The 27432-nt window shown below is 39.2% G+C and overlaps 3 protein-coding genes across 8 annotated transcripts in view; 1 reads left to right on the top strand and 2 right to left on the bottom strand.

Annotated features, from left to right (window-relative positions):
* vash1 (vasohibin 1) overlaps positions 1–8603 on the bottom strand; it is a 30856-nt gene extending 22253 nt beyond the window's left edge. The window contains exons 1-3 of one of the 3 annotated variants that reach the window (XM_061968979.1): positions 8305–8603; positions 7776–8012; positions 1066–1154 (exon numbers count right to left, since the gene is read on the bottom strand). In XM_061968979.1, the coding sequence (XP_061824963.1) occupies positions 1066–1154; positions 7776–7997 (311 nt within the window). In that variant the 5' untranslated portion in view covers positions 7998–8012; positions 8305–8603. Of the gene's footprint in view, positions 1–1065; positions 1155–5025; positions 5163–7775; positions 8013–8304 lie in introns of those variants that run through there. The other 2 variants (XM_061968980.1, XM_061968981.1) reach the window with 2 other exon arrangements.
* A 5848-nt stretch (positions 8604–14451) lies between these two features.
* fcf1 (FCF1 rRNA-processing protein) lies at positions 14452–16646 on the bottom strand. The gene is made up of 8 exons (XM_061968982.1): positions 16480–16646; positions 15712–15776; positions 15557–15628; positions 15335–15483; positions 15175–15247; positions 15015–15102; positions 14833–14927; positions 14452–14740 (listed from the first exon to the last, which is right to left on the bottom strand). Exons 1-8 carry the CDS (start codon positions 16480–16482, stop codon positions 14692–14694), a joined length of 594 nt encoding a protein of 197 aa, XP_061824966.1. The 5' UTR covers positions 16483–16646; the 3' UTR covers positions 14452–14691.
* arel1 (apoptosis resistant E3 ubiquitin protein ligase 1) overlaps positions 16540–27432 on the top strand; it is a 92194-nt gene continuing 81301 nt past the window's right edge. Inside the window, exons 1-5 of one of the 4 annotated variants that reach the window (XM_061968976.2) lie at positions 16586–16644; positions 17424–17441; positions 17509–17569; positions 17664–17842; positions 18160–18328. In XM_061968976.2, coding sequence (XP_061824960.1) covers positions 17695–17842; positions 18160–18328 — 317 coding nt within the window. In that variant the 5' untranslated portion in view covers positions 16586–16644; positions 17424–17441; positions 17509–17569; positions 17664–17694. Of the gene's footprint in view, positions 16645–17423; positions 17570–17663; positions 17843–18159; positions 18329–27432 lie in introns of those variants that run through there. The other 3 variants (XM_061968975.1, XM_061968977.2, XM_061968978.1) reach the window with 3 other exon arrangements.

The raw sequence follows: 27432 nt of genomic DNA, 5'->3' as shown, positions 1-27432 counted from the left end.
CGGCGATCTGCTTGCCGCAAACTAAACACACAGCTTTATCTACGACTTCAGTAAATAAATACTTAGCAGTCCATTTTTTGTTAAAAACCCTGCATTCAGCATCTACCTTTATTTTTTTAGCATGAGCGGACATTTTGAGGGCTAAAGACATCTTGCAACCTGCTTGTGACAACGATTCATCTACGCACACGTCTTGATTTACGCATTGTGTCATTTTGTACGTGAATAAAACAACACCTTCAAAATAAAAGCAATGCAGCTTTAGTCCATGAATGAAGTAAAACTATAAAATATGTTTATTTTGTAATTCCAAATTATCTTGAATGGGCCGGTCAGAGTCAACTAAAGGGCAGTATGTGGCCCGGGGCCGTACAATGCCCATGTCTGCTCTAAGGCAATGAATCTTAAACTGTGGTACATGACGTGGACTCCATCTAGTGGTACGCCAAAGATCACTTGATTAAAGTAGTGTTTTATTTTCCAATATTCAAACTGAGTGTAGCTTATTTTATTGTTGGTCATTACTTGGTACTTGGTGCAAAAAGTTTGAGAACCACTGCTCTACAGTAACAGTACTCTTACTTGAGTACATTTTTTGGCTACTCTACCCACCTCTGTCAAATAGCCATCCAGGGGATTACAAACGATACAAGTGAGATCCAATGTGAATATTAATTTAGCTCCGGTTCCAATTATTCATTTCAAATAATTTTTTCTGCATGTTTGACATATTTTTTTGTCACATACAACAGGGATTCTCAAACTGTAGTACAACAAAGAATCACTTCATAAAATATTCAATATTTAACTGTTCCAATTGTATACTTTTACAGTGGCCTTAATATTAAATATACCAACTAAATAAAACTTCTTCCTCATTTTTTATGAATATTTAGGCCTACCATGCTGCTGTATTTTTATGTTGGTCATTATGGTGGTAATTGGAGAGCCAAGTGTTTTCTGAGGTAATACTTAGTAAAAAAAAAGTTTGAGAACCACTGACATATAGATCAAGAATGACCAACAACAAATTGTGTTAAGTATTATTTTGTTCTGAAAGGATACTGCAGTTCCCTGATGTATTTCTGTATGGCTTCCAGGCGCTGTGGTACGAGGGTTGTAGGCTGGTATGTAGGCACACTTGGTATTGGAATCTGTGAGACAGACAGAGCATATGCACAGTGGTAATCATTCTTTACTCCTTGCAATTATTACCTTCAGTAGTTTTCTTTACTGAGGAAAAATTACTGTAATAATATTGGATTGTATTGTCTTTTCTTTCTTATTACAAAGCTGCATTCATCAAACCATGTGAAGTTGTTCTTAACCAAATAGATATGTTTGTCTGTGAAAAGCTACACAACTTTTTTGATGGCAAATAAATGTCATATTCTTTAATGACCAAGTCTGAAGCCTAACAGAAAATTTTGCACCACTAAAAATGGATGCACAGTCGTCCCTCGTTTATCGTAATAATTGGTTCCAGACCTGACCGTGATAAGTGAATTTCCGCAAATGATGAACTCTTTTAAATCAAATATTTTCATAGTTACAGCATAAAAAATGGTTTACGTTTTTTTTTACATTATTTAAAGCCCTCTAAATATGAAATAACACTCAGAGTCACATTTACACTTGTTTTACCCAATATAGTTAACATAATAGAAAATAAGATTTACTAAGATAGCACGCGCTAAACAGTGTGTGGAAAGTATTAATGACCGTTTTGCAAGGATCTACAAAGACTGCATGTAATCTACAACTGACAACTGAGGTTTTTGCATCTACTATGAGACACTCATTTACAACACTTTGATGTTATCATACCTGTGGTGTTTTCCTATGTTTTGAAACATGCAGCACACATATGTACCAGTTTTTCCTGGGCATTTTAGAAGCAGTCCTGTAGTGCATCTACAATGGAACCCACTTTTTTTCCAGAGGTCTGTTCGAATGTTCAAGACACAAGGAAGTTTATATATATATATATATATATATATATATATATATATATATATATATATATATATATATATATATATATATATATATATATATATATATATACATACATATATATATATATATATATATATATATATATATATATATATATATATATGCTGTATATATATATATATATATATATATATATATATATATATATATATATATATATATATATATATATATATATATATATATATATATATACAGTACATATGAAAAAAAATTAAGTTATTTAAAAAAACGCCAGCACCAAAATACATAAATTGAATTTGTTTTAATCAGCTGCTTAAGCTATAAAATTAATAATATGATATTGCTGAATAGACAATATGTCTAATATTATTTTATTTCTGACAGTCCATATAGGTTAAAAAGCATACGTAGGAGGGAGCTGCAGTGTGATCGCGTCTTTTCTTACAGCCATTTCTGCGGAACTGCCAGTTTGTATGTCCTTTTCCATAGTACTAAGTATAGACGCAAAAGAACGGCTGACAGTGTTCGTATTGATAAATCACACTGCGTGTGCTAAATAATTATATTTGCATTTCCTCTTCCTCCCAGTTTTGCAAGCACTCCAATGTTCAGAAAATAATTTAAATATTTATGTGGACAAACATGCTAAATTGATTGTGTTCCTTATTTTGCTCACTTAAGAGACGCAATCTTCCGCGCACAAGCTTAGTAGATCAGCTTTGTGTGTGCTATGAAGTTTGCACGTGTTTTAATACACGCAAACCTTTTAACAAGGACACTAACATTACATCTAATTTCTAAATATCTACATAATTAGCTGCATCGTAAATGAACGCTGCCATTTTTCCAAGTAGTGGCGCTGCACTGTCATTGGCTCTTCCCATGCCCCAGTGAGCCTTGCTGACCAGGTCAAGTTAGCTCCATTGCCCTGGCTGGCGAGACTCGCTGGCGATCATTCATTAGCTCCTGAGAGAAGCGATTGCATTGATAGACTTGTCTTTCTTACGTGCCAGAATATATTTGAGACTGAGCGAGCATGCCATAATTTTTAAACTTAATGAATTGTTTAGTATTTTTACTTATTTTACTTATTTCTACTGAGACAGTTCCATCAAGTGCATTTGTCTTTTAAAGCAACTTTTTTTAAAACGTGTAGATATTTTGATGCATCTTTAACAAGTGTAATCTTCTTACAAACAACATATTACAATAAGAAGTCTGTTAATAATGATAACAATGATTTGATTATATACAATGAAAGCTCTGAAAATGGTGTGCAGAGAAAAAGTGGCCAAATTGACTCACAATTTCAATTTTAACTATTGGGAGACCAAGGACCTTTATGGGTCTTTCTTATAGCCTTTGAAGATGATATCATACAACAGAATATTCATTTTAAAGGTTAGCGGTATGAAATATGGCCAGAGGAATTGTATCAGAATCAATCTCAAAATGGCATTGTCCGTTCTTTTTGCACAAGTCATTTAGTGAGCATACAATGGAGTTCCTTTTGTCACCCATTGACTCTCTTTTATAATGGCCATGTTTCCATATACTGTAAACCTGGTATTTTATAATGCTTTTTCCAGTGTTGTTACTTTCGATTAAATGTAGCTAAACTACAGGGAAAGCTAACTCCAGAGAATTGTAGCAATCTACACAACAAGCTACAGGGCAAAAGTAGCTTGCAACATCAAAGCTACATTTAACGGCATTTATATCTATGGGCCCACATGTATAATATCAATGTTAATGTAACTGAGAGTGTACAAATGGACCCAATAAGGGTCCATGACTATTAACTACGGAGACGAGAACGGTGTGGCGAAGTTGGGAGAGTGGCTGTGCTAGCAACCTGAGGGTTCCTGGTTCAATCCCCACCTTCTACCAACCTCGTCACGTCCGTTGTGTCCTTGAGCAAGACACTTCACCCTTGCTCCTGATGGGTTGTGGTTAGGGCCTTGCATGGCAGCTCCCGCCATCAGTGTGTGAATGTGTGTGTGAATGGGTGAATGTGGAAATAGCGCTTTGAGTACCTTGAAGGTAGAAAAGCGCTATACAAGTATAACCCATTTAACTATCTGTCATTTAGCTGGGGACACCCTACAACTACCTGTAGGGGTCCCCGCACCCCACTGTATGTATTTATTTTAGTTAGCCTTTTCTTTAGCCCACACCTATAATGTAATTCATTTTCTTTACCTACAGTAAAAAAGAACAGCGTTTATATATAACTTGACAAAAAAAACCAATTTGTGTGTTGTTTGGGAACATTAGGTAATGGTTATGTGCAGTAAAACTTTTTAATGAACTCAACTCACTTTAATGCATGTTCCTAAATGTGTATTCCACATCTTTGATGAAGAGAGCAGTTATGATTTTGGTTTACATAATAAACAACAAAAAATTAGGGTTTTGGCCATTGTTTCTCTCACAACAGTGGTGTCAAGCAGGGCTGCGTCTTAGCACCAACCCTTTTTGGAATATTATTCTCTATACTCCTGTCCTACGCTTTTGACATATCCATTGATGGTGTCTATCTGCACACACGGTCTGACGGCAAATTGTTCAACCTGGCAAGATTACATGCGAAGACCAAAATGAGGTCAGTCTTAATCTGAGAAATGCTTTTTGCAGACGATGCTGCCCTTGTTACCAACACCAAAGAAGCTCTACAACGTCTAAGTAACTGTTTTGTGGATTCCTGTGAACAGTTTGGACTTACAGTTAGCCTGCAGAAAACCAATGTTAGCGTTCAAGGTGCTGCAAATCCTGCTATCAAGATGAATGATGTCACTTTAGAAGTAGTAGATAATTTTATATACCTAGGCTCGACAATCAACAATAAACTCTCGCTTGATGTTGAACTTCACAGGAGGCTTGGAAAGACAAATACCATCATGGCTAAACTAGCAAAACGAGTATGGGAAAACATCGTTCTTACTCAACATACAAAGATCCGAGTTTTTCAGGCCTACGTTCTTAGCACATTACAGAATCAAGCCCTGGACTACATACATGAGACAAGACCGTCAACTTAACTCTTTCCACATGCGGTGCATCAAACGTCCATCCATCCATCCATCCATCCATCCATTTTCTACCGCTTGTCCCTTTCGAGGTCACGGGGGGTGCTGGAGCCTATCTCAGTTCCATTCGAGCGGAAGGTGGGATAAACCCTGGACAAGTCGCCACATCATCACAGCGCCAACACAGATAGACAGACAACATTCAGGATGGATGGCTTCCCAAGGATATTATGCATGGACAATTGGTTGCTGGTTCCAGACGTGTTGGTCGTCCCTCCCTCTGGTTCAAGGAGCATGCAAGAGAGATCTGAAGGCATGTAATACAGCTGGGAGATACAGGCAGAAAACCCAAATGTCTGGCGTCAAGCGGTTAGACAGGGTATTGCGGAGGCTGATTTCAGGAGGGGCCAGCTCGCAGAGAAGAGAGACAGGAGGAAACATACTGCAACTACCATCGCACAGCAGGTGTCTCCACATGTTTGCCATACTTGCCAACCTTGAGACCTCCGATTTCGGGAGGTGGGGGGTGGGGGAGTGGTCGGGTGGGGCGGGGCGTGGTTGGGGGCGTGGTTAAGAGGGGAGGGGTATATTGACTGCTAGAATTCACCAAGTCAAGTATTTCATACATATATATATATTTATATGTAGATATATAGATATCTACATCCTAAAAATATGCAAACAAAACTGTGTTTAGATAATTGATACTTCAAACTTGCATAAATAAATATTAAGGAATATAACATAACTTGGCTTCTGAGAGTTTCAAAATGTAATGAATAAAATGCTAAAGTTGTTGATAAACAAGCAATTATTTTAATAATTAAATATGGTCATTTTAAATAAATTATTATGATAATTTAAAATCTATTATTTCAAATATGTTTATTTTAATGTATAATTCTATGGCTGGATGTAATAAGGAGTCAGGAAAAAAAACAAATAAAAATAAAATTAATTTTGATGTTTTTAGCAAAATATAGTAAACATGTATTTAGTTTTTGTTTTTTTTAATTAATAAATATATTTATTTTTAGGTAAGATAAACAGAATAATACAATTTATCTCTAGTCTGGATGATTTAGTTTTTGTCACCCTGTTGTCCTCCCGTCATGAAAAAAGGCTGTCCTCACTCAGGTCCGCATGGAGCTGGAGGGGGCGTGGCTTTTAGCTCCGGCTGAAAATCGGGAGATTTTCGGGAGAATATTTGTCTCAGGAGGTTTTCGGGAGAGGCGCTGAATTTCGGGAGTCTCCCGGAAAATTCGGGAGGGTTGGCAAGTATGCATGTTTGCACTAAGTGCAACAGGGACTGTCACTCAAGAATTGACTTGTACAGCTATGCTAGGCGTTGTCAACAAACATGAATGTACCGTATTAACAAAACAAAGTTAAAATGTCCATCCATCCATTTTCTACCGCTTATTCCCTTCGAGGTCGCGGGGGGCGCTAGAGCCTATCTCAGCTACAATCGGGCGGAAGGTGGGCCAACACAGATAGACAGACAACATTCATACTCACATTCACACACTAGGGCCAATTTAGTGTTGCCAATCAACCTATCCCCAGGTGCATGTCTTTGGAGGTGGGAGGAAGCCGGAGTACCTGGAGGGAACCCACGCAATCACGGGGAGAACATGCAAACTCCACACAGAAAGATCCTAAGCCCGGCCGGGATTGAACTCACGACTACTCAGGACCTTCGTATTGTGAGGCAGACGCACTAACCCATCTGCCAATAAGTGTCTTGTATAATTACAACACTCATTTTAACTGACAACATATTACTAATATTTAACTAAAATAGGATGACAAAACTATTTAAATAAAAAACAAAAAATATTAATAACAATTAAAGTAGCATTTAAAAAATAAATATATACAATTTAAAATTAAACATGTTATTGAAATAAGTGTCTGACCCAAGAGCGTAAATTTGCATGGTCTTCCGAGACTGAGCTGCCAAAGAAGAGAGAAGGGCATTGTTTTCTCTAAACGCAAACATGTGTCTAAATATGGCCAAGGACACCCATTACTGTGGGTACTGTTAGCTTTGACAGAGTGACCATCGGGTTCTTGGTCACCTCCCTGAATGCAGCAATGTACAGAGACATCCTGGATAAAAAACAATGCTTACCATCCAACCTGAAGGAGCTCGAGAGGTGCTGCAAAGAGGATTGGGCCAAACTGTCCAATGATAGGTGTGCCAAGCTTGTGGCATCATATTCAAAAATACTTGAGACTGTAATTGCTGCCAAAGCTGCATTAACAAAGTTTCGAGCAAAGGCTGTGAATACTTATGTACATGTGATTTTTTTCTTTTGAATACATTTGCAAATTTTTAAAATATATACATTTTCACATTGTCATTATGGGGTATTGTCTGTGGAATTTTGAGAACAAAAAATAATGTATTCAATTTTAGAAAAGGGCTGTAACATAACAAAATGTGGAAAATGTGAAGCACTGTGAATACTTTATGCATGCACTGTACACTTAGACTTTCTTTAGTGTACTTTACAGTGCAGATAAGAACAAAATGTCTTTGTATTTGGCTTGTTGTCGTGCAGGATAAAACAGCAGCAAATATTTACATAGAACAACAAGGTACATAATGGATATTAAAACAAAACCTATAGTATAAATTTACTATATAGATAAATATATTGCATGTTTGTGATGTATGTTATATTGTATTTTACAGTCAAGTTAAAAGGCCAAATGCTAACACTCATTGTCGTTGTAAAAATCTATTCAAAGGTTTACCTTAGGCAGGTCAGTAGCCGCCCGGATGCTCTTTCCCACAGTGTACCCGTTTGGATAGATCCGAGCCACATGGCGCCACATCCTCTCCCAGGTCTCCTCATCTACTGGGAGGCCACCTCGGTTCACATAGAAAGGCACCCCTCCATCCCTCAACTCTTCATCCCCTTCATCCTCCTGCTCCTCATCCCTCTCCTCTACTGAGCCCACAGTGGTCCTCAGCATCCCTCCAACTGCGTTCTAGTGCAAGAAATGTCCAGACTGATCTTGATTGCACTTGATTCCAGTAATTCTATTTGCAGGTTTCTAGAAGTGAGTGTCAGCTCATTCCATTGTCCAGATTATGGCATTTGTAACTTTAACGGTTATAAAAGGTACATGTGTCATAATTAGCTGAGCTGCTAAGAATAAAGGTGCACATGCCCGAAAGGGACAAGCGGTAGAAAATGGATGGATGGATGGTTGGATACACTACTTGACTTTGCGGGAACTCCACAAATAAAATACAATGGTTTCCATTCACTGCGGTCACCTTTCCAGTTTAAGCAACGTCTTGTCTCACTGCACAGCCAACAATAGAATTAAGCCATCGAAGTCTATAGGTGACTAATTCCTTGGACATTAGGCTACAGTCACGGAGCACAAAGAAATAATCTGTAAAACGACCTGTTCGACAATCCTATTCCCGCGCCAGTTGTTCTCTTCATTTCCGTTTCTTGCTTAAAATGATATTTCCACGCTTATAAATCGGTTTATTGTTTAAATACTGCCTGCCGGTTCGAAACAAATTTGATGCTTCTCATCCGATAAACAGACCGACACTCCCTGGCCGCCTTCTACTGCGCATGCTTACATCGAAGAAGAGGATGAGCTCAACTCTGACGAATGGGACGTTCAAGAGCGCTCATAAAACGACGTAATAATCCGTTTATTCTGTGAATGTGCACCATTGCAAAGATAGACACTGTTCATTATTTTCATGGTAGGCCTATTTTAACAACGAGAGAGAGAGAGAGAATATCAACCAAAAATAAATGTGTACTGTGTTTGGTTGAGTGAAATAAATAAACTGCGCAGCCCTAAGCACAATGGTATTTCTTTCTCCAAATCAGCTAAAATAGGCTCAAACTCACCGGAGACCTTAATGAGGACAAAATGGAAGATGGCTCATGAGTGAAACAAATATTTAGTGCGCGGTGCAAAAAGTGCCTTGATTGATTATTTTTGAAAACTCTTGTTTGGTCACCGTGACAACCACATCTCAGGAGGGATTTTGGTCCGCTACTGAGCAAATAGGCTACTGAAGATTTCGAGGCTGCCGCTTTGCAACTTGAAGTTTCAACTGCCTCGACAGATTTCCCAAAGAATTAAGGTCTGGCTCGGTCACTCCAGGATCTGAGACTGTTTTTTCTTGAGGAAATACAAAATTATTTACAACCTTAAATTATTTATTTTTAAACAAAGTGTCAAAATAAAAACTGTCAGCATCTTTGATTTGGTAGCAATTTGTTTTATTTGTTTGTGCTGCTGTTTTTATTATGGCTGTCAAATGATTTTTTTACAAATCAGATTAATCACAATCGCTTGCATAATTGAAACTATCTTAAGAAAATACCCCAATATTTGAACACAAAATGCAATTTTGTTGTCACAATTTCATCCAGGACGTTTTTTTAACGTGTTACTTGAATGCATGTCATTTGTTTGCACAAAACTTGGTAACCAAATTATCTAAAGTTCTCTCAGGCTGTATTTTGTCATACAATTTACCAGCATGCACACCCGTCGCAGCCTCCTCCAGGGGCACCGCTAGGGATTTTGGGCCCCATGAAAATAATCTTTACAGGGCCCCCAACACAGTGTCATTATTTTTTCTGTATTATAATTTCATCATCATTAGGGGCCTCTCTGGGCCCCCCTCCATCATGGGCCCTTAGAATGCGTCTCCTTTACCCCCCCTTTTCGGCGCCCCTGGCCTCCTCACTCATTTTTGGAGTGACCTATGCATTGATCTGATCACTGGCAGCAGTTAAAGTAAAAGAGCACGTAAGTTCATAAATGTATGCGTTTATACGTTTATATATATACACACATACATACACACACACACACACACACACACACACACAATATTTGAATACTTGTTCAATTGATAATTACTCCAGTGGTTCTCAAACTTTTTTTTTACCAAGTTCAACCTCAGAAAACCCTTGGCTCTTTAAGTACCACCATAATGTGCAATATTAAAATGCAGTAGCATAGTAGGCCTAAGTATTCATTTAAAACAAGGCAGAGATTTTATTTAACAACTAGATTGAATATTTTTGACCACTGTAACATTACACACAGTTCGAACAGTAAGAATGTGTTTCAATATAAGAAAATAAATAACTACTATAATCAAGTGTTTTTTTGGTGTGCAACTATATGGAACCCGCGTTTGGGAATCACTGGATTACTCAATTACTAAAATAATCGATAGCTGCAGCCCTAAAACATCAATCCATTTTCTATCGTGTGTGCATTATTTAATAAATGCATATATTTCTAATATAATTACATTTTACTTTAAATATAATCCGGTGTTTAAGTACCACGAGCAGAAACCTCTGTATTTTCAGCAGCTTTTCAGCAGCCTAAAACTGATTCAGTAGTGTTTTTAAACACAATTTTAATTTTAAAGCACAAAGCGTGCTTTTGACACGGTACATCACAGAATGCATCTTTCAAAATTAACCAACATTAATTTCTCCAGTAGTGCTCTCTGCTGGATGAAAAATAACTTGCAGATATACAACAAGCTGTACAAATTGGAAATGTACATTCATCATTGCTTACATGCTCTGATGGAGTGCCACAAGGCTCAAAACAGATAATAAGGTGTTGTATACTCATGCTAAAACTAAACAACAATCTGCTGCAATACTTTCTGGAGCAATCGTACCCCATCCATCCATCCATTTTCTACCGCTTGTCCCATCTTTGGGGTCGCGGGGGGTGCTGGAGCCTATCTCAGCTGCATTCAGGCGGAAGGCGGGGTACACCCTGAACAAGTCGCCACCTCATTGCAGGGCCAACACAGATAGACAGACATCATTCACACTCACATTCACACATTAGGGCCAATTTAGTGTTGCCAATCAACCTATCCCCAGTGCATGTTTTTGGCGGTGGAAGGAAGCCGGAGTACCCGGAGGGAACCCACACAGTACCATTGGCTCCAAATACCTGTCTACAAAAAAATAAAGAAGAAAGCTTTCTGCCGTGAAAAAAATCTATAGCTATTGTTGACGTATTTGTTTAATCTGAAGCAAGAAGATGATTAAAGAGGACACGATGCCTAAACTTAAAATCAGAAGTATTTATTCCGTATTGGATACAATTCTACAAACCCCGTTTCCATATGAGTTGGGAAATTGTGTTAGATGTAAATATAAACGGAATACAATGATTTGCAAATCATTTTCAACCCATATTCAGTTGAATATGCTACAAAGACAACATATTTGATGTTCAAACTGATAAACTTTTTTTTTTTGCAAATAATCATTAACTTTAGAATTTGATGCCAGCAACACGTGACAAAGAAGTTGGGAAAGGTGGCAATAAATACTGATAAAGTTGAGGAATGCTCATCAAACACTTATTTGGAACATCCCACAGGTGAACAGGCAAATTGGGAACAGGTGGGTGCCATGATTGAGTAGAAAAGTAGATTCCATGAAATGCTCAGTCATTCACAAACAAGGCTGGGGCGGGGGTCACCACTTTGTCAACAAATGCGTGAGCAAATTGTTGAACAGTTTAAGAAAAACCTTTCTCAACCAGCTATTGCAAGGAATTTAGGGATCTCACCATCTACGGTCCATAATATCATCAAAGGGTTCAGAGAATCTGGAGAAATCACTGCACGTAAGCAGCTAAGCCCGTGACCTTCGATCCCTCAGGCTGTACTGCATCAACAAGCGACATCAGTGTGTAAAGGATATCACCACATGGGCTCAGGAACACTTCAGAAACCCACTGTCAGTAACTACAGTTGGTCGCTACATCTGTAAGTGCAAGTTAAAACTCTCCTATGCAAGGCGAAAACCATTTATCAACAACACCCAGAAACGCCGTCGGCTTCGCTGGGCCTGAGCTCATCTAAGATGGACTGATACAAAGTGGAAAAGTGTTCTGTGGTCTGACGGGTCCACATTTCAAATTGTTTTTGGAAACTGTGGACGTCGTGTCCTCCGGATCAAAGAGGAAAACCATCCGGATTGTTATAGGCGCAAAGTTGAAAAGCCAGCATCTGTGATGGTATCAGGTGTATTAGTGCCCAAGACTTGGGAAACTTGCACATCTGTGGAGGCACCATTAATGCTGAAAGGTACATACAGGTTTTGGAGCAACATATGTTGCCATCCAAGCACCATTATCATGGACGCCCCTGCTTATTTCAGCAAGACAATGCCAAGCCATGTGTTACATCAACGTGGCTTCATAGTAAAAGAGTGCGGGTACTAGACTGGCCTGCCTGTAGTCCAGACCTGTCTCCCATTGAAATTGTGTGGCGCATTATGAAGCCTAAAATACCACAACGGAGACCCCCGGACTGTTGAACAACTTAAGCTGTACATCAAGCAAGAATGGGAAAGAATTCCACCTGAGAAGCTTAAAAAATGTGTCTCCTCAGTTCCCAAACGTTTACTGAGTGTTGTTAAAAGGAAAGGCCATGTAACACAGTGGTGAACATGCCCTTTCCCAACTACTTTGGCACGTGTTGCAGCCATGAAATTTTAAGTTAATTATTATTTGCAAAAAAAAAATAAAGTTTATGAGTTTGAACATCAAATATCTTGTCTTTGTAGCATATTCAACTGAATATGGGTTGAAAATGATTTGCAAATCATTGTATTCCGTTTATATTTACATCTAACACAATTTCCCAACTCATATGGAAACGGGGTTTGTACATCTAACACAATTTCCCACCTCATATGGAAACGGGGTTTGTAATACAATTTGTCTGAGCACTATCTTTACCCAGTATCAACACAGCGACTTACACAGGGCTGTCCGGACGCACCCTTGTACTCACGCTCTTACAATATATATCACAATGAGCTGGTGTCTTCTTACAGGGGTGGAATCATCCTCTGCTTTCTCCTCCCTGGACTCCGACCCCACATCTGGTGTTTGTCCTTCTGACCTCGGTAAAGAAGTCAAGTGAACAGTGAACAATGTTGGAGATAAGAGTTTGTGCGTAGGCATGACCTTTTCACCCAACTGGACTCAGAGCACACAATGAGAGGAACAAGCATATCTATATTAAACATTTGTTAATCACTTCATCCTTCATTATCTTAATCATATCCCAACACTAGACTTCCACAACTATCTCTTTTAGTCAATGATAAATGTTTGGATGTGGAGGACGATTTTAGGTATCTTGGGTGTAGTCTTTGTTTCAAACCTGTAAAAAATAATGTAAAAGAATGTCAAAAAGTATACAATTTTAATCATATAAGACCTTTCCTGACTTTGGAATCAGCAAAAGTGTATTGAATACTACAATGTTTTACTCATATACTGTAACAAACTGTTATGAAACATGGTCCCACAACACATAGCAACTTAAAACCCATTACCATTTTACACAGAAAACCTCTTCACTATCATTATTGTAATATTCTTTATAAGTACTGTATAATATTTTAGACTTGGAAAACTCAGATATTTTTAGATGGATTTCTTTCTAAAGGTTTGAATGAGCTTGCCCCTCTGCCATTAGAGGTTTTTATACAGAAGAAAACCAACAACAAAGTACATAGAGCCTTAACCAGGGGTGGATGTAATATCTAGCGACGTAGGACTAAATTTAGTCAAATTGTTGTCTCTCCACAGGCACACAGGCATGGAATACTGGGGCGACGGTACATCTTTCAGCAGGACGACCCTGAGCACTCAGCCAAGACATAAAAGGGATAGCTTCAAGACAACTCTGTAAATGTCCTTTACCCAGCCAGAGCCCAGACTTGAATCCGATGTAAAAAAAATAAAATAAAAATGGCTGTGCACTGACGCTTCCCATCCAACCTGATGGAGCCTGAAAGGTGCTGCAAAGAGGAATGGGCGAAACTGTCCAAAGATAGGCGTGCCAAGCTTGTGGCATTGTATTTAAAAAGACTTAAGGCTGTAATTGCTGCCAAAGGTGCAACAACAAAGTATTGAGCCAAGACTGCAAATACTTATGCACGTTATTTCTTTGTTGTTTTTTTTATGTATTATTAATTTGCAAAAAGCTCTAAAAACGTTTTCACATTGTCATTGTGGGGTATGGTGTGTAGAATTTTCAGAACAAAAATGAATTAATTCCATTTTGGAAAAAAGCTGTAAGAAAATGTGGAAAAAGTGAAGCGCTGTGAAAATATTTCAGATGCACTGTAATTGTAAGTTATCTTGTGATGTACAGTATGTATGATGTTCTGTGGGAATGTATGTTTGTTTTTATAGTGCCTGCCGTAGGACATATGAAATTTAGCTATTGTAGCTAATTCTGGCATATTTATTGTGATGATTTTGATCATGTTGATCATTATGCATTGTCCTAATCAAATAGTTATTCAATTGGCCATTTAGTATTTTAATTACTCTAATTTCTCTGATGTAAAAATTCAGACACAAACAAAGACAACTGTAACAATTTATTGACACACCTTAACATACAGTTGTGACAATTTTATGAGCGCAAAATAGCTAAACTGTAACACTAAACAAAATTTAAAAAAATACACCATCTTCTGCAGCTCAAAACACTGAACAATTCTGATGTACAGAAAAGAACAATGTATATACAGTGATTTTGTACATCGTCCATCCAGTTACTACCGCTTGTCCCTTTCGGGGTGTCTTGAGCCTACATACAGTACAATTAAAACCTTGGTGCACCATAATCATCAGGCATTCTTTCAATGTTGTACCTGTGTGTAAAACATATGTAAAAATTAGACAATATATTAATTCAATGCCTACAAAAAGTGCAAGTCTCGAATTCAAGTGTGAATAAAGTTACCTGTGGTTTGAGATGTACATAATGGGCACTCCAGGGATCTTCCTTACCCTTCGCTTTAAGTCTCTATCCACAGTAGCCAGGATGTAACACTTGTGCTATAGAAATAGAAGTACATCGTTTTCATTTCTGCAACTGTAGCTACCGTAATTCATATTACAGAGCCAATCATTTCATGATAATACCTGTGATACCCTTTGGACCAGACAGTCATCAGCGTATGTTCCTTTGTGTGTGCAAGGCAAGCGCTCAAACCTTGGATCCTTTGCTATCCTGTAACAATGATTAACAAACTAAGGATTTATTTTCTAATGCATTGCGAGTTTTACTTTTAGCTGCTTGTACCTAAGCGCAACTCTGTACTTCATTCCCAGTTTTTCAATTTCAGCCATCACACAGTCTGTTATATAAGGGATACCTGTATTGAAAGCAATTGAGGAATGACAGGAAATGTATCAGTAAATTTTCCTAACAGCAATAATTATACTAGACAATGGTTTCTTACATTTGGCATACAAACAGTCCATCATTGACTGAACAATGTCCAATTTTGCCTTGATGGAGAAGTTGATGAAATTTGTATCAACTAGAATATGATATGGTGGACCAAGCTGGGTGTTGTACTGGAAGAACAGGCATGATGGGTATTTTGGCCTGCATAAACCATACCAATAAGCAAGTCAAAACGACTATCATTCATCATCCACATTTGTAATTGTCAACATACACTTCTCTCTCCTTCAGCGCGGAAGGGTCTTTCTTCTTTTTTTCTTTTGCTTTGGAACGGTCTTCCACTTTTCTACAAAAGAAAACAAAAACAAGGAGTGAGTGCGCTTGTAAATCAAAATGAGTTACAGCCACTGAACACAAAGTACAACTCACATTCGATTATCTTTCGGACTGATCATGCGTTTCATTGCAGCAAATTTCTTTGTTTTCTGTTTCGGCTGTGTGAAAAAAGAATTAGGATGATACACTCAAGAAGGTAGTTCATTTAAACATTAAAATGTTTTGATAGCAGGACAAATTACACAAAATTATAAACTATAGCACAAAATAACATCTCAAATGAAAAAAATACACAACATACTGTTAAAATTAACTTACATTTCATTTGGGTACAATTGTTTCTCTTTTTAAGTGGAATCAAGTAACTAATGATTAATAATGAAATGCATAAATATATTTTTTTTATTAGAAATGAGTTTAATGAATAACTAATGTGAACGTATTAAGTAGAAAGTCGTGTAGTTTTTTTCACGGGACTATCACGTTAAATTACTCATCCTGATGGTAGTGTGTATGTGGTTATTGTTATACTACACAATATACAAACATTACCATCAACAGTACGAACCTAATGCCGATTACACCGTTATAGTAGTAATATTTGTGGACTTCATTCGCGTACGACTCTGTGTGTGTTAAACTTTGTGTGCTACTTTCTACTTTTCTCTTGTTAAGTATACACATTCGCTTTAAACGACTTTGTGTGTATTCAGTTTGCATTTGGCTAGGCTAACAGTAAGTGTAGCTAAACGGCTCAGCTAACACCTAATATACAACAAGTGATGTATGTAATATTTACGGACACATTTCTCAAGACTTAATTCGACTCGGGCGACTGTAGAATACATAAAACATACATACCATTATGAAAAATGTTGATGTGGCCTTCTAACTCTGTACAGTACGTTTGCCCTCGTGTGTTGTCGACGCGGCGTTGACGTAATCATCAATCGACTGTCGGGTGCGTATCTTCCGGCTGTTTAAGCTCATAGACGCCAGAACACAGTGACGCGAGAATTACCTGAGGTAAAGGATGTTTTTAATTCACTTTATATTAAATTAGGAAGCTGTTTTATAACTAATGTTGGTACATAGATGGGATGCGTTGTGTGTTTGCATAAGTGTGACAAAGACTGGCTAACTTTGTGCTTACACTCGCTTTTTTGTCAATGCAATGCTTTTGTTAGCATCATAGCGTCCCAGTCTATGTACTTTCTTGTTTTGGGACTATTCTTTGGTATATTACGCCATTCTGTTTGTTTATTAAAATATTGCAGTCGAGTGTGTAAACAGAACTGTTCACTTGCTGTCTGGTTGTTTTTCACGTTGTCCAAAAATGATCTCGCTAGCATATGACGAATGCTTGTTGTTAGCATGTCGTCACAAGCCCCTGTTCTGCTGGATTTTCGTCGTGCTTGGTGAACCGTCGCACACTCGCTGCTTTACTTGTGGTAAACAGGGTGTTGGTCATTCAAAACAGCAGTGCTTCGTGCATTTTTATTGTGGGAATGTCATTCTCCTATTAGCCTGGTCGTCTCTCAGGTGCCATATACATATTTATGGTTTGACTTAAGCGATCAGCAGCTTAGAGCTTTTTGGACAGGTTTGTAGTTTAAAGGATGATCTAAGTTCTTACTAGATCTAACTTCTGGATTGTTTCATATTGTGGTTGTTTTAAACCGATTCATACTAATATTAGATCTAATTTTGAAATAACAATAATTTCTATTTGACTTATTACCAGGCTTTATTATAAACAAATTGCCACTTTAGAACACTTCCCATCCACTCTCCCTGTCCTACAGTGAGCCTTCCTGGCCAGGGTAAGTTGGCTCCACAGTCTTGGCTGGCGAGGCTGCTTGCTATCTTTAACGCTACAATTTTGTGCAGTAACGCACTGTCGAGTGAGCACAGAAATACCATTAAGCACATGGCCCCGAAGATGGTTTGTGTGAGTGAATCAAAGTATCAATTCTAAACAAATAGATTGTAATTCCCACTTTCAGAATTGTGCAGCCCTAGGTAATTTATTTTCTTTCTGTAAGGAAATTATCTTGTGAGTGTCAAGATGGTCTGATGGACCGGTGCTTCTTCCTGACTTTTTTCATCTGCTCCGCGTCGTGGATCTTTTTCTGGGAAGTGAACTGGAAGAAAGGCAAAGAAGGCCAGATTGAGGAATGGCTACAAGGACATCGTCTTTCTCATTACAGGCATTTGTTTGAAGGTCAGTTTTCTTTATGTTAAGAAAATAATCCATTGGTAGGCAAACAATATTGTTAAGGACCATGTAAACTATGGATACACTTCTGCTCAATGCTTGATTATGATTTCACCAGAAACACTGTTAACTTTGGATTAAAACCATGATAAGACTATTTTGCAGTACATGTGAGAAATCATCACAAGCTTCATAAACCTTTATAAGAAGATCAACAACCACTCTTATTTGTCCCCCTTGAGGGTACACTTCATTTAACCTGTGAAAATTATTTCTCGGTTTGTTCGTGGAGGTTTTTACTGTAGTGATTTGCCATGTACCAGATGTACAGACGTTGGAGGAGCTGAGTTTGAGTGTACTGAGTCGCCTAGAAGAGGTGGTGAAGGAACCGCATAGCTGGAGGGAGATTGCTGAGGCTCATATCCGGCTTCTCCGAGACTTTGCCTTCCAGGAGTGGCTCTGTTCCCAGAACCTGGAACACTTTTACCATACGTAAGTAAAAGGGATCTTTTCCACTTCTATTCATCTGCATATACCAGGAAACAATTGTCCTTTTCTTTGAAATTTGCTGGCATGACTCAGATTTTTTTTTAGTTGAGAGTTTGAGAACCAAAGTCAATATAGTAGATACAAAATGTGAATTTATCAATTCAACTGTCCATTTGTGAACTAAATTGTGAAACAAAGTGTAGAAAATATGTACGTACAGTAAGCGTGTTGCAAGATCTTGCGAAATTAAAAAGTGACAGATTAAAGCGTGACAACCAGGGTGTACTCAGCCTTTTGCACAAGTTCCCCTCCCCCCGCACCCACTCCCCTTTAATTATACATTATTTATAATGATTAATGATACTCATTTATATGAAGACATTCATCACGTTTATGATTGCTCACATTTATCAACAATAGAAACAGATATCGATATTCAGGTCTTTATTAATAATTGTTACATTTTCAGATGATCTCTTACATCACAATATTTTCTAGGGAAAATGTCCCTGTTTCGCTAGCCATTAACAAACATTTTCAACAAACGTGCTACTATGTTGTAGCATGTTTCAAAAAGTTAATTATCATTCATATAATGTTAAAGAAAAATAAATGTACCGGTACATACTTTTAAATAAATCTTGTCAGATTTTGAAGTAATGACTCAATTTGCGGCATTTTTAACAAAATTATAGTTTACATGTCACTTTTAAATCAATCAATCAATCAATCAATGTTTATTTATATAGCCCTAAATCACAAGTGTCTCAAAGGGCTGCACAAACCACAACAACATCCTCGGTATAGCCCACATAAGGGCAAGGAAAAACTCACCCCAGTGGGACATCGATGTGAATGACTATGAGAAACCTTGGAGAGGACCGCATATGTGGGTAACCCCCCCCCTCTAGGGAGACCGAATGCAATGGATGTCGAGTGGGTCTAACATAATATTGTGAGAGTCCAGTCCATAGTGGATCCAGCATAACAGTAAGAGTCCAGTCCACAGTGGAGTCAGCAGGAAACCATCCCGAGCGGAGACGGGTCAGCAGCGCAGAGATGTTCCCAACCGATATACAGGCGAGCGGTCCACCCCGGGTCCCGACCCCGGACAGCCAGCACCCCATCCATGGCCACCGGATCTGTGTGTCTCCCCTTCCACAAGGGATAGGGGGGAGCAGAGGAGAAAAGAAAAGAAACGGCAGATCAACTGGTCTAAAAAAGGGGGGCTATTCAAAGGCTAGAGTATACAAATGAGTTTTGAGATGGGACTTAAATGTTTCTACTGAGGTAGCATCTCTAACTGTTACCGGGAGGGCATTCCATAGTGCTGGAGCCCGAATAGAAAACGCTCTACAGCCCGCAGACCTTTTTTGGGCTCTGGGAATCACTAATAAGCCGGAGTTCTTTGAACGCAGATTTCTTGCCGGGACATATGGTACAATACAATCGGCAAGATAGGCTGGAGCTAGACCGTGTAGTATTTTATACGTAAGTAGTAAAACCTTAAAGTCGCATCTTAAGTGCACAGGAAGCCAGTGCAGGTGAGCCAGTATAGGCGTAATATGATCAAACTTTCTTGTTCTTGTCAAAAGTCTAGCAGCCGCATTTTGTACCAACTGTAATCTTTTAATGCTAGACATAGGGAGACCCGAAAATAATACGTTACAGTAATCGAGACGAGACGTAACGAACGCATGAATAATGATCTTAGCGTCGCTAGTGGACAAAATGGAACGCATTTTAGCGATATTACAGAGATGAAAGAAGGCCGTTTTAGTAACACTCTTAATGTGTGACTCAAAGGAGAGAGTTGGGTCGAAGATAATACCCAGATTCTTTACTGAGTCGCTTTGTGTAATTGTTTGGTTGTCAAATGTTAAGGTGGTATTATCAAATAAATGTCGGTGTTTAGCAGGACCGATAATCAGCATTTCCGTTTTCTTAGTGTTGAGTTGCAAGAAGTTAGCGGACATCCATTGTTTAATTTCATTAAGACACGCCTCCAGCTGACTACAATCCGGCGTGTTGGTCAGCTTTAGGGGCATGTAGAGTTGGGTGTCATCAGCATAGCAATGAAAGCTAACACCGTATTTGCGTATGATGTCGCCTAGCGGCAACATGTAAATACTAAAGAGTGCAGGGCCAAGAACCGAACCTTGGGGGACTCCGCACGTTACCTTAACATAGTCCGAGGTCACATTGTTATGGGAGACGCACTGCATCCTGTCAGTAAGATAAGAGTTAAACCACGACAAGGCTAAGTCTGACATACCAATACGTGTTTTGATACGCTCTAATAAAATGTTATGATCGACGGTATCGAAAGCAGCGCTAAGATCAAGAAGCAGCAACATAGATGACGCATCAGAATCCATCGTTAGCAGTAGATCATTAGTCATTTTTGCGAGGGCTGTCTCCGTAGAGTGATTTGCTCTGAAACCGGATTGAAAAGGTTCACAGAGATTGTTAGACATTAAGTGTTCATTTAGCTGCTGTGCGACAATTTTTTCGAGGATTTTCGAGATAAACGGAAGGTGGGACACCGGCCGGTAGTTTACCATGAGGTCAGGATCGAGGTTAGGTCTTTTGAGCAAAGGATGAATAACCGCTTTTTTGAATGCTAGTGGAACAGTGCCAGAGGAAAGTGATAAGTTTATAATATTTAGCACTAATGGACCTAATAATACAAAAAGCTCCTTAATAAGTTTCCCAGGAAATGGGTCAAGTAGACATGTTGTTTGTTTTGTCCCATTGACACATCTTAACAATTCCTCTAGTGTTATTTCATCAAAGAGAGAGAAACTATTTTGGAGGGCGGTATCCTTCGTAGATACAGTCGTATCTGTGTTAATAGAACCCAGTTGTAGCTGCGATGCATTGTCTTTAATCTCCTTTCTAATGAGTTCAATTTTCTTATTAAAGAAATTCATAAAATCATCTGCTGAGTGGGTGGAGCTACTGGGAGGAGTCCCTTGTTGGGTTAGCGATGCTACTGTACTAAACAAAACTTTTGGATCATTTTTGTTGAGGTGGATGAGATTTGAGTAATATTTAGCTTTAGCTAGATTGAACACAATTAAATTGAACACAATCCTTCAATATTGTAATTCAAATTTGCCATGGCACTGCCATGTTGCTACTAACAACATCTCGTATGTTTTATTGTCAGTGGGAAGACTGGCATTGCATGCAGTTCACTAGTGTACTGTAATCTGGTCTGTAACTCGACATTGCAACTGCAGTGAGTGAATCTTTCAGATGTGCATCAGTGAGGCGTGTTCTGTGTTTGTTCTTGTTGAAGTTCATGTCAGAAAACGCTGATTCACAAAGATGGGTTGAACCAAACAGACTGGCAACCTTCATAGCTGCTGTGCATACACCACTGTACATCTAGGGCTGGGCGATATATCGATATACTCGATATATCGCGGGTTTGTCTCTGTGAGATATAGAAAATGACTATATATTGATATTCGAATATACATTCTCACGCAGTTGCTTTTAGCTTCAGGCATTACACTGCATGCGTTTCCCACACTTTCTTGTCTCTCCTTCTCACAGAGACTTAAATACACACGTCACGTGTGCAACGTCACACGCTCCCACGGAGCAGAGAGGTAGCGACATGGTAACGTTAGCTGTGATGCTAACGGTGAGGTGCGGGTGGTAATACGAGAGAGAGAAGGTGCTAATCTGGTAACAAATGGATGAAGAATTAATTACCATGAAAAACAGCACGGGATCCATCGTCCGGCGGTGGTTTGGCTTCAAGCGGGAATATGTTCAACCGGGAATATGTTCAACATTTATGCAGCAAAAGTGTTGCTACAAAAAGTAGCAGCACTGCTAATGTAGCATCATTTGGAAAAGTCACCCGCTAGAGAATGAGGAGTGTTTGAAACTCTGCATGTCAACATCTCCGTTCGGTGCCACACCAACAAAATACCGAAGCAACTATTTCCAGATCAACACCGTATGAAAAAAATAGTCAACAGAAGGAGATAACGTCCGCAGGAACCTATTATGCAGCTCATTTTTATTTGACAGTTATTGAAATATCTTGTGTGACATCATGCACAAAAGAGCACTTTATTTGTTTTTAACTATCGTAGTGGCGTTCTGTACAAAATGTACACTTTAATTTAGTGTTGTTTTGATATGTCATCCTGGTGACATCATTCACAAAAGTGCACTTATATCTTGTTTTAAAATGTCTCTGACAATCTTGCACTTTCTGTTTTGAAATGACATGAATGTTTGTGCCACTGCTTAATAACTGTTAAATACAGTTTTGGTAAATTGACTTAGTTGTGATTTCCCTCTCTGCATGAAAGTTAAAACAATGAGGATATATTAATGCAGTATGAACAAGAATGTTTTAAGGTAGACATAGAATCATCATACTGGTGTGATTATATGCATCAAGTGTTCATTCAAGGCTAAGGCAAAATATCGAGATACAGTATATATCGTGTATCGTGACATGGCCTGAAAATATTGAGATATTAAAAAAAGGCCAAATCGCCCAGCCCTATGTACATCTGTGTCAACAAGTCACCAAAAGTTTGGTGCAGCCTTGTGGGTTTTGAGGTGGAGGTTAGGGCTGGGCGATATGGCCTTTTATTAATATCTCGATATTTTTAGGCCATGTCACGATACACGATGTATATCTCAATATTTTGCCTTATCCTTGAATTAACACTTGATGCATTTGTTCTTCCCGTGACTGCGTGGGTTCCCTCCGGGTACTCCGGCTTCCTCCCACCTCCAGAAACATGCACCTGGGGATAGGTTGATTGGCAACACTAAATTGGCTCTAGTGTGTGAATGTGAGTGTGAATGTTGTCTGTCTATCTGTGTTGGCCCTGTGATGAGGTGGCAACTTGTCCAGGGTGTACCCCGCTTTCCGCCCGAAGGCAGCTGAGATAGGCCATACTTGCCAACCCTCCCGGATTTTCCGGGAGACTCCCGAAATTCAGCGCCTCTTCCGAAAACCTCCCGGGACACATTTTCTCCCGAAAATCTCCCGAAATTCAGGCGGACCTGGAGGCCACGCCCCCTCCAGGTCCGCATGGATTGATGTTGTTGTAATATATTGAGTTGGAGGCAATAAACAGGCGAGGGGATGAAGTACATCTCACAGAACAGACTCACACACTTGACGTCAGGTGCGCAACACCACGTAAATCGTTGGCCAACCAAAAAGTAACCACAGTACGCTATAGCCAACATTCACCAGGAGATGGCAACAGACAAACTGCACTGTGCGCTGTCTCTGTCCCTCTTGATATATATATATATATATATATATATATATATATATATAAATATATATATATATATATATATATATATATAAATATAAGAAAATACTGCACTTTCAGTGAATTCTAACTATATATATATATATTTATTTATTTTATCATATATATATATATATATATATATATATATTTTACTATATATATATATATACACAGTATATATATGTGTATATATATATACTGTATATACATATGAAACTTGACTTGGTGAATTCGAGCTGTAAATATACTCCTCCCCTCTTAGCCACGACCCCAACCACGCCCCCGCCCCATCCTGACCACGCCCCCACCTCCCGAAATCGGAGGTCTCAAGGTTGGCAAGTATGAGATAGGGTCCAGCACCCCCCGCAACCCCAAAAGGGACAAGCGGTAGAACATGGATGGATGGATGGGCATATAATCACACCAGTATGATGATTCTATGTGTCTACATTAAAACATTCTTGTTCATACTGCATTAATATATGCAAATTTTAAACTTTCGTGCAGAGAGGGAAATCACAACTAAGTCAATTTACCAAAACTATTTATTGAACAGTTATTACGCAGTGGCACAAACATTCATGTAATTTCAAAACAGAAAGTGCAAGATTGTCAGAGACATTTTTAAAACAAGCTGTTAGTGCACTTTTGTGCATGATGTCATTAAGATGACATCAAAACAACACTAAATTAAAGTGCACTTTTTGTACAGAACGCCACTACAATATTTTAAAACAAATAAAGTGCACTTTTGTGCATGATGTCACACAAGATATTTCAAAAACTTTAAAATAAAAATTAGCTGCATAATAGGAAATCATATTGTGTTTGTCCTTCGCTATGTGGTAGGTTGCTGCGGACGTTATCTCCTGTTTTTGACAATTTTTTTTCATACAGTGTTGATCTGGGAATAGAAAACGCCAGGCACAATTGGGTCAGTGCTGGTTGCTTCGGCATTTTGTTGGGTGTGGCAGCGGCCAGAGATGTTGAAATGCAGAGTTTTAAGCACTCCTTTTTCTCTAGTGGGTGACTTTTCAAATGATGGTACAAATTAGTAGTGCTGCTACTTTTTGTTGCAACGCTTTTGCCGCATACTTTACATAATACCGTTGCCTGTTCAACAGCTTCCCACTTGAAGCCAAACCACCGCCAGACAATGGACCCTGTGCTGTTTTCCTTGGGAATTAATTCTTCCTCCATTTGTTACCAGATTTGCACTTCCTCTTTCTCGTATTACCACTAACACCGCTCCGCGAGCACCACCTGCCACAGCTAACGTTACCCATTCCGCTACCTCTCTGCTCAGCGAGGGCGTATGACGTTGCACGCGTGACAGTATGTGACGTACAGTCTCGATCAAAAGTTAGTTAGTACATACACTTGTAAAGAACGTAATATCATGGCTGTCTTGAGTTTCCAATAATTTTTTTAAATCCTATATTTATTTGTGGGTGGCGTCGCGCGGGTCTCGCTTCCTGTTGGGTGGGATCCGTGCCCGTGTGGCCCGACCTTGCGCTGTGGGGTCTCTGTTGGTGACTTGATGCGGTGGCGGCGCGGCCCCCATGTACGGTCTGGATGCTGTGTCTCGGTTGTTTGGGCGGTGGTGTGTTTGTGCGGGTTTGGGTTGGGGTGGTGGGGTCTTTTGGTGGGGGAGGTGTTAGTGTCTCTTGTTTGTATGTTGGCGTTTGGGCTGACTGGCGGGCTGGCGCTGGCTGGTGTCCGTGATCCTGTTAGCGTGTGGTTGCCGGTCGCAGTTTTTTCAATCGCTTTGATGTGATTGGGTGGTGCTGGCTGTCTGGGGGTATTGCAGCTGCTGTTTATGCTGCCGTTTGTTTGTGGTGTGGGCGTCCGTGGCTGGTGGGTCTGGTGCAGGGGGGTGGCTGATGTTGTGACTGGTGGCAGCGCGCCTGGTGGTTGTCGGGGCTGACGAACTTGCCAGCCTCATACTCGTTTATTGTCGTGTTGGTTGGCTTGTCGGATGTAGGTATGTATGTGTATGTATGTATATGTGTGTGCATGTATGAGTATAGGCATGTGTGTGTTTATTGATGTGTGTATATGTATATGTGCATGTGTGTATATGTATGTATGTATGTGTGTGTATATATATGTATGTATGTGTGTATACAGTATATGTATGTATGTATATTTCTGGGGGTACGCTCTGGGCCTGCTTGTCAGGCGGGGGCCGGCGCCTCAGGCTACTGCATCCGGACTGCGTGTCTGGAGCTCCTGGTTCCCACCGTCCATCCCTTCCGGGTGCCCGTCTTGGTTGGGGCCTGCTGGGTCTAGTCCAGGGGTGGGCAATTAATTTTTACCGGGGGCCGCATAAGCAACCCGAGCACTGCTGGAGGGCCACACTGACAATATTTCAATTAAATTTTGCTCAATATTATTTTTTATATACCGTAAGATAAATAATAATAATAATTAATAATAATAATAATAATTTCATTTAACCTAACTTAACTTTATACAAAAGCAGATTGCTTTTGATGGGTTTTTTTTTAACACGGTCTTACACAACACTTCCTGATGTATAATACAATGCAAAAATGTCCATTTCTGCACAGGGTTCATTTCTGTCACTTTGTCCTGCATTATCCAACATTTTTCCCCGTCAGATTTGGACAACCATCTGTTGTTAAAAATCGTTTTTAATCATATTTATTTTATATTGTTTTTTATATTGGTTTTATATGTAATTATTTTTTGTTTTATTCAGTCATTGGTGGAGCTAAGGATAATATTTGAATATTGTTTTTAATATTATTGTGCAGCACTTTGGAAACATTTTGTTGTTTAAATGTGCTATATAAATAAAGTGGATAGGATTGGATTGTCACACCTGCCAGCTTGTCCCATTTCAGTCCTAACATGTCCAAACACGCATTTACCTATGTGAACAAGTCATTACCTGTGGTTGTCTCTTTAATTGACTGCATGGCTGCCAGCTCCTTCGTGATTTGAAAGTCTGTAGTTATCCCACGTAAGAAGATGAGCAGCTGGGCGGTGTTACGTACATCGCAGCTCTCATCCAAAGCCAGCGAAAAACAGTCAAAGTCTCTGGGCATATCAGCGCAACAGAGTCCAATAAGCACTCCTTAATAAACTCTCCGTCAGAAAACGCCTTACTTTTTCTGGCGATTTTGTGAGAAATGACGAAACTTGTTCTGACAGCTGCATCTCTGGGGGTGTGAAATTTGACAAAAAGTCCTTGTTGGGTTTGCAGTTTTACCATCAACGCATCTGCCTCCCTTGCGCGCTGCGCTCTACAGACAGATTCCGGTATTTTTCCTCGTGCTTCGTCGCGTAGTGGCGATTGAAATTATATTATTTAATCACAAATTAAGCACACGGCTTTACCTTTAATTTCTGTAAATAAATACATGGCAGTCCATGTCTTGTTGGAAACACGGCATTCGTCATCAACTTTTCTCTTTTTAGCGTCCCATCACTTGTCGCAGTGCACCTTCACTCACAGGTTACACCCGGACATACGCCCATAAATAACACTTTTCAAAATAAAAGCAGCACAGTTGTATTGCACGCACGACATAGATGTTTTTTAAACTTTATTTTGTAATTTGTGATTGCCACTGTTCACATTCACTCACAATTGCCACTGTTCACATTCACTCACAATCACACACGCGCATACGTCCACACGGAAGTAATACAAATAACGCTTTTCAAAACAAAAGCAGCACCGTTGTATTGCACATTCGACATAGATACTTTTTTAAATTTAAAGGGCCGGATGTGGCCCGCGGGCGGCAGAATGCCCAGGGACTAGAC

This window comes from Nerophis lumbriciformis, linkage group LG08 (assembly GCF_033978685.3).
Source record: "Nerophis lumbriciformis linkage group LG08, RoL_Nlum_v2.1, whole genome shotgun sequence".
In the NCBI taxonomy this organism is placed as follows: Eukaryota; Metazoa; Chordata; class Actinopteri; order Syngnathiformes; family Syngnathidae; genus Nerophis; species Nerophis lumbriciformis.
This window is presented reverse-complemented; position numbering and strand designations above follow the sequence as displayed.

Excerpts from the sequence above, each read along its gene's own strand:
- fcf1 (XM_061968982.1), bottom strand. Across the intron at positions 15,629-15,711 it reads AGTCCGAAAGATAATCGAAT|AAAAGTGGAAGACCGTTCCA; the intron begins GTGAGTTGTACT and ends TTTCTTTTGTAG. Across the intron at positions 14,928-15,014 it reads TGGTCCAAAGGGTATCACAG|CACAAGTGTTACATCCTGGC; the intron begins GTATTATCATGA and ends CTATTTCTATAG.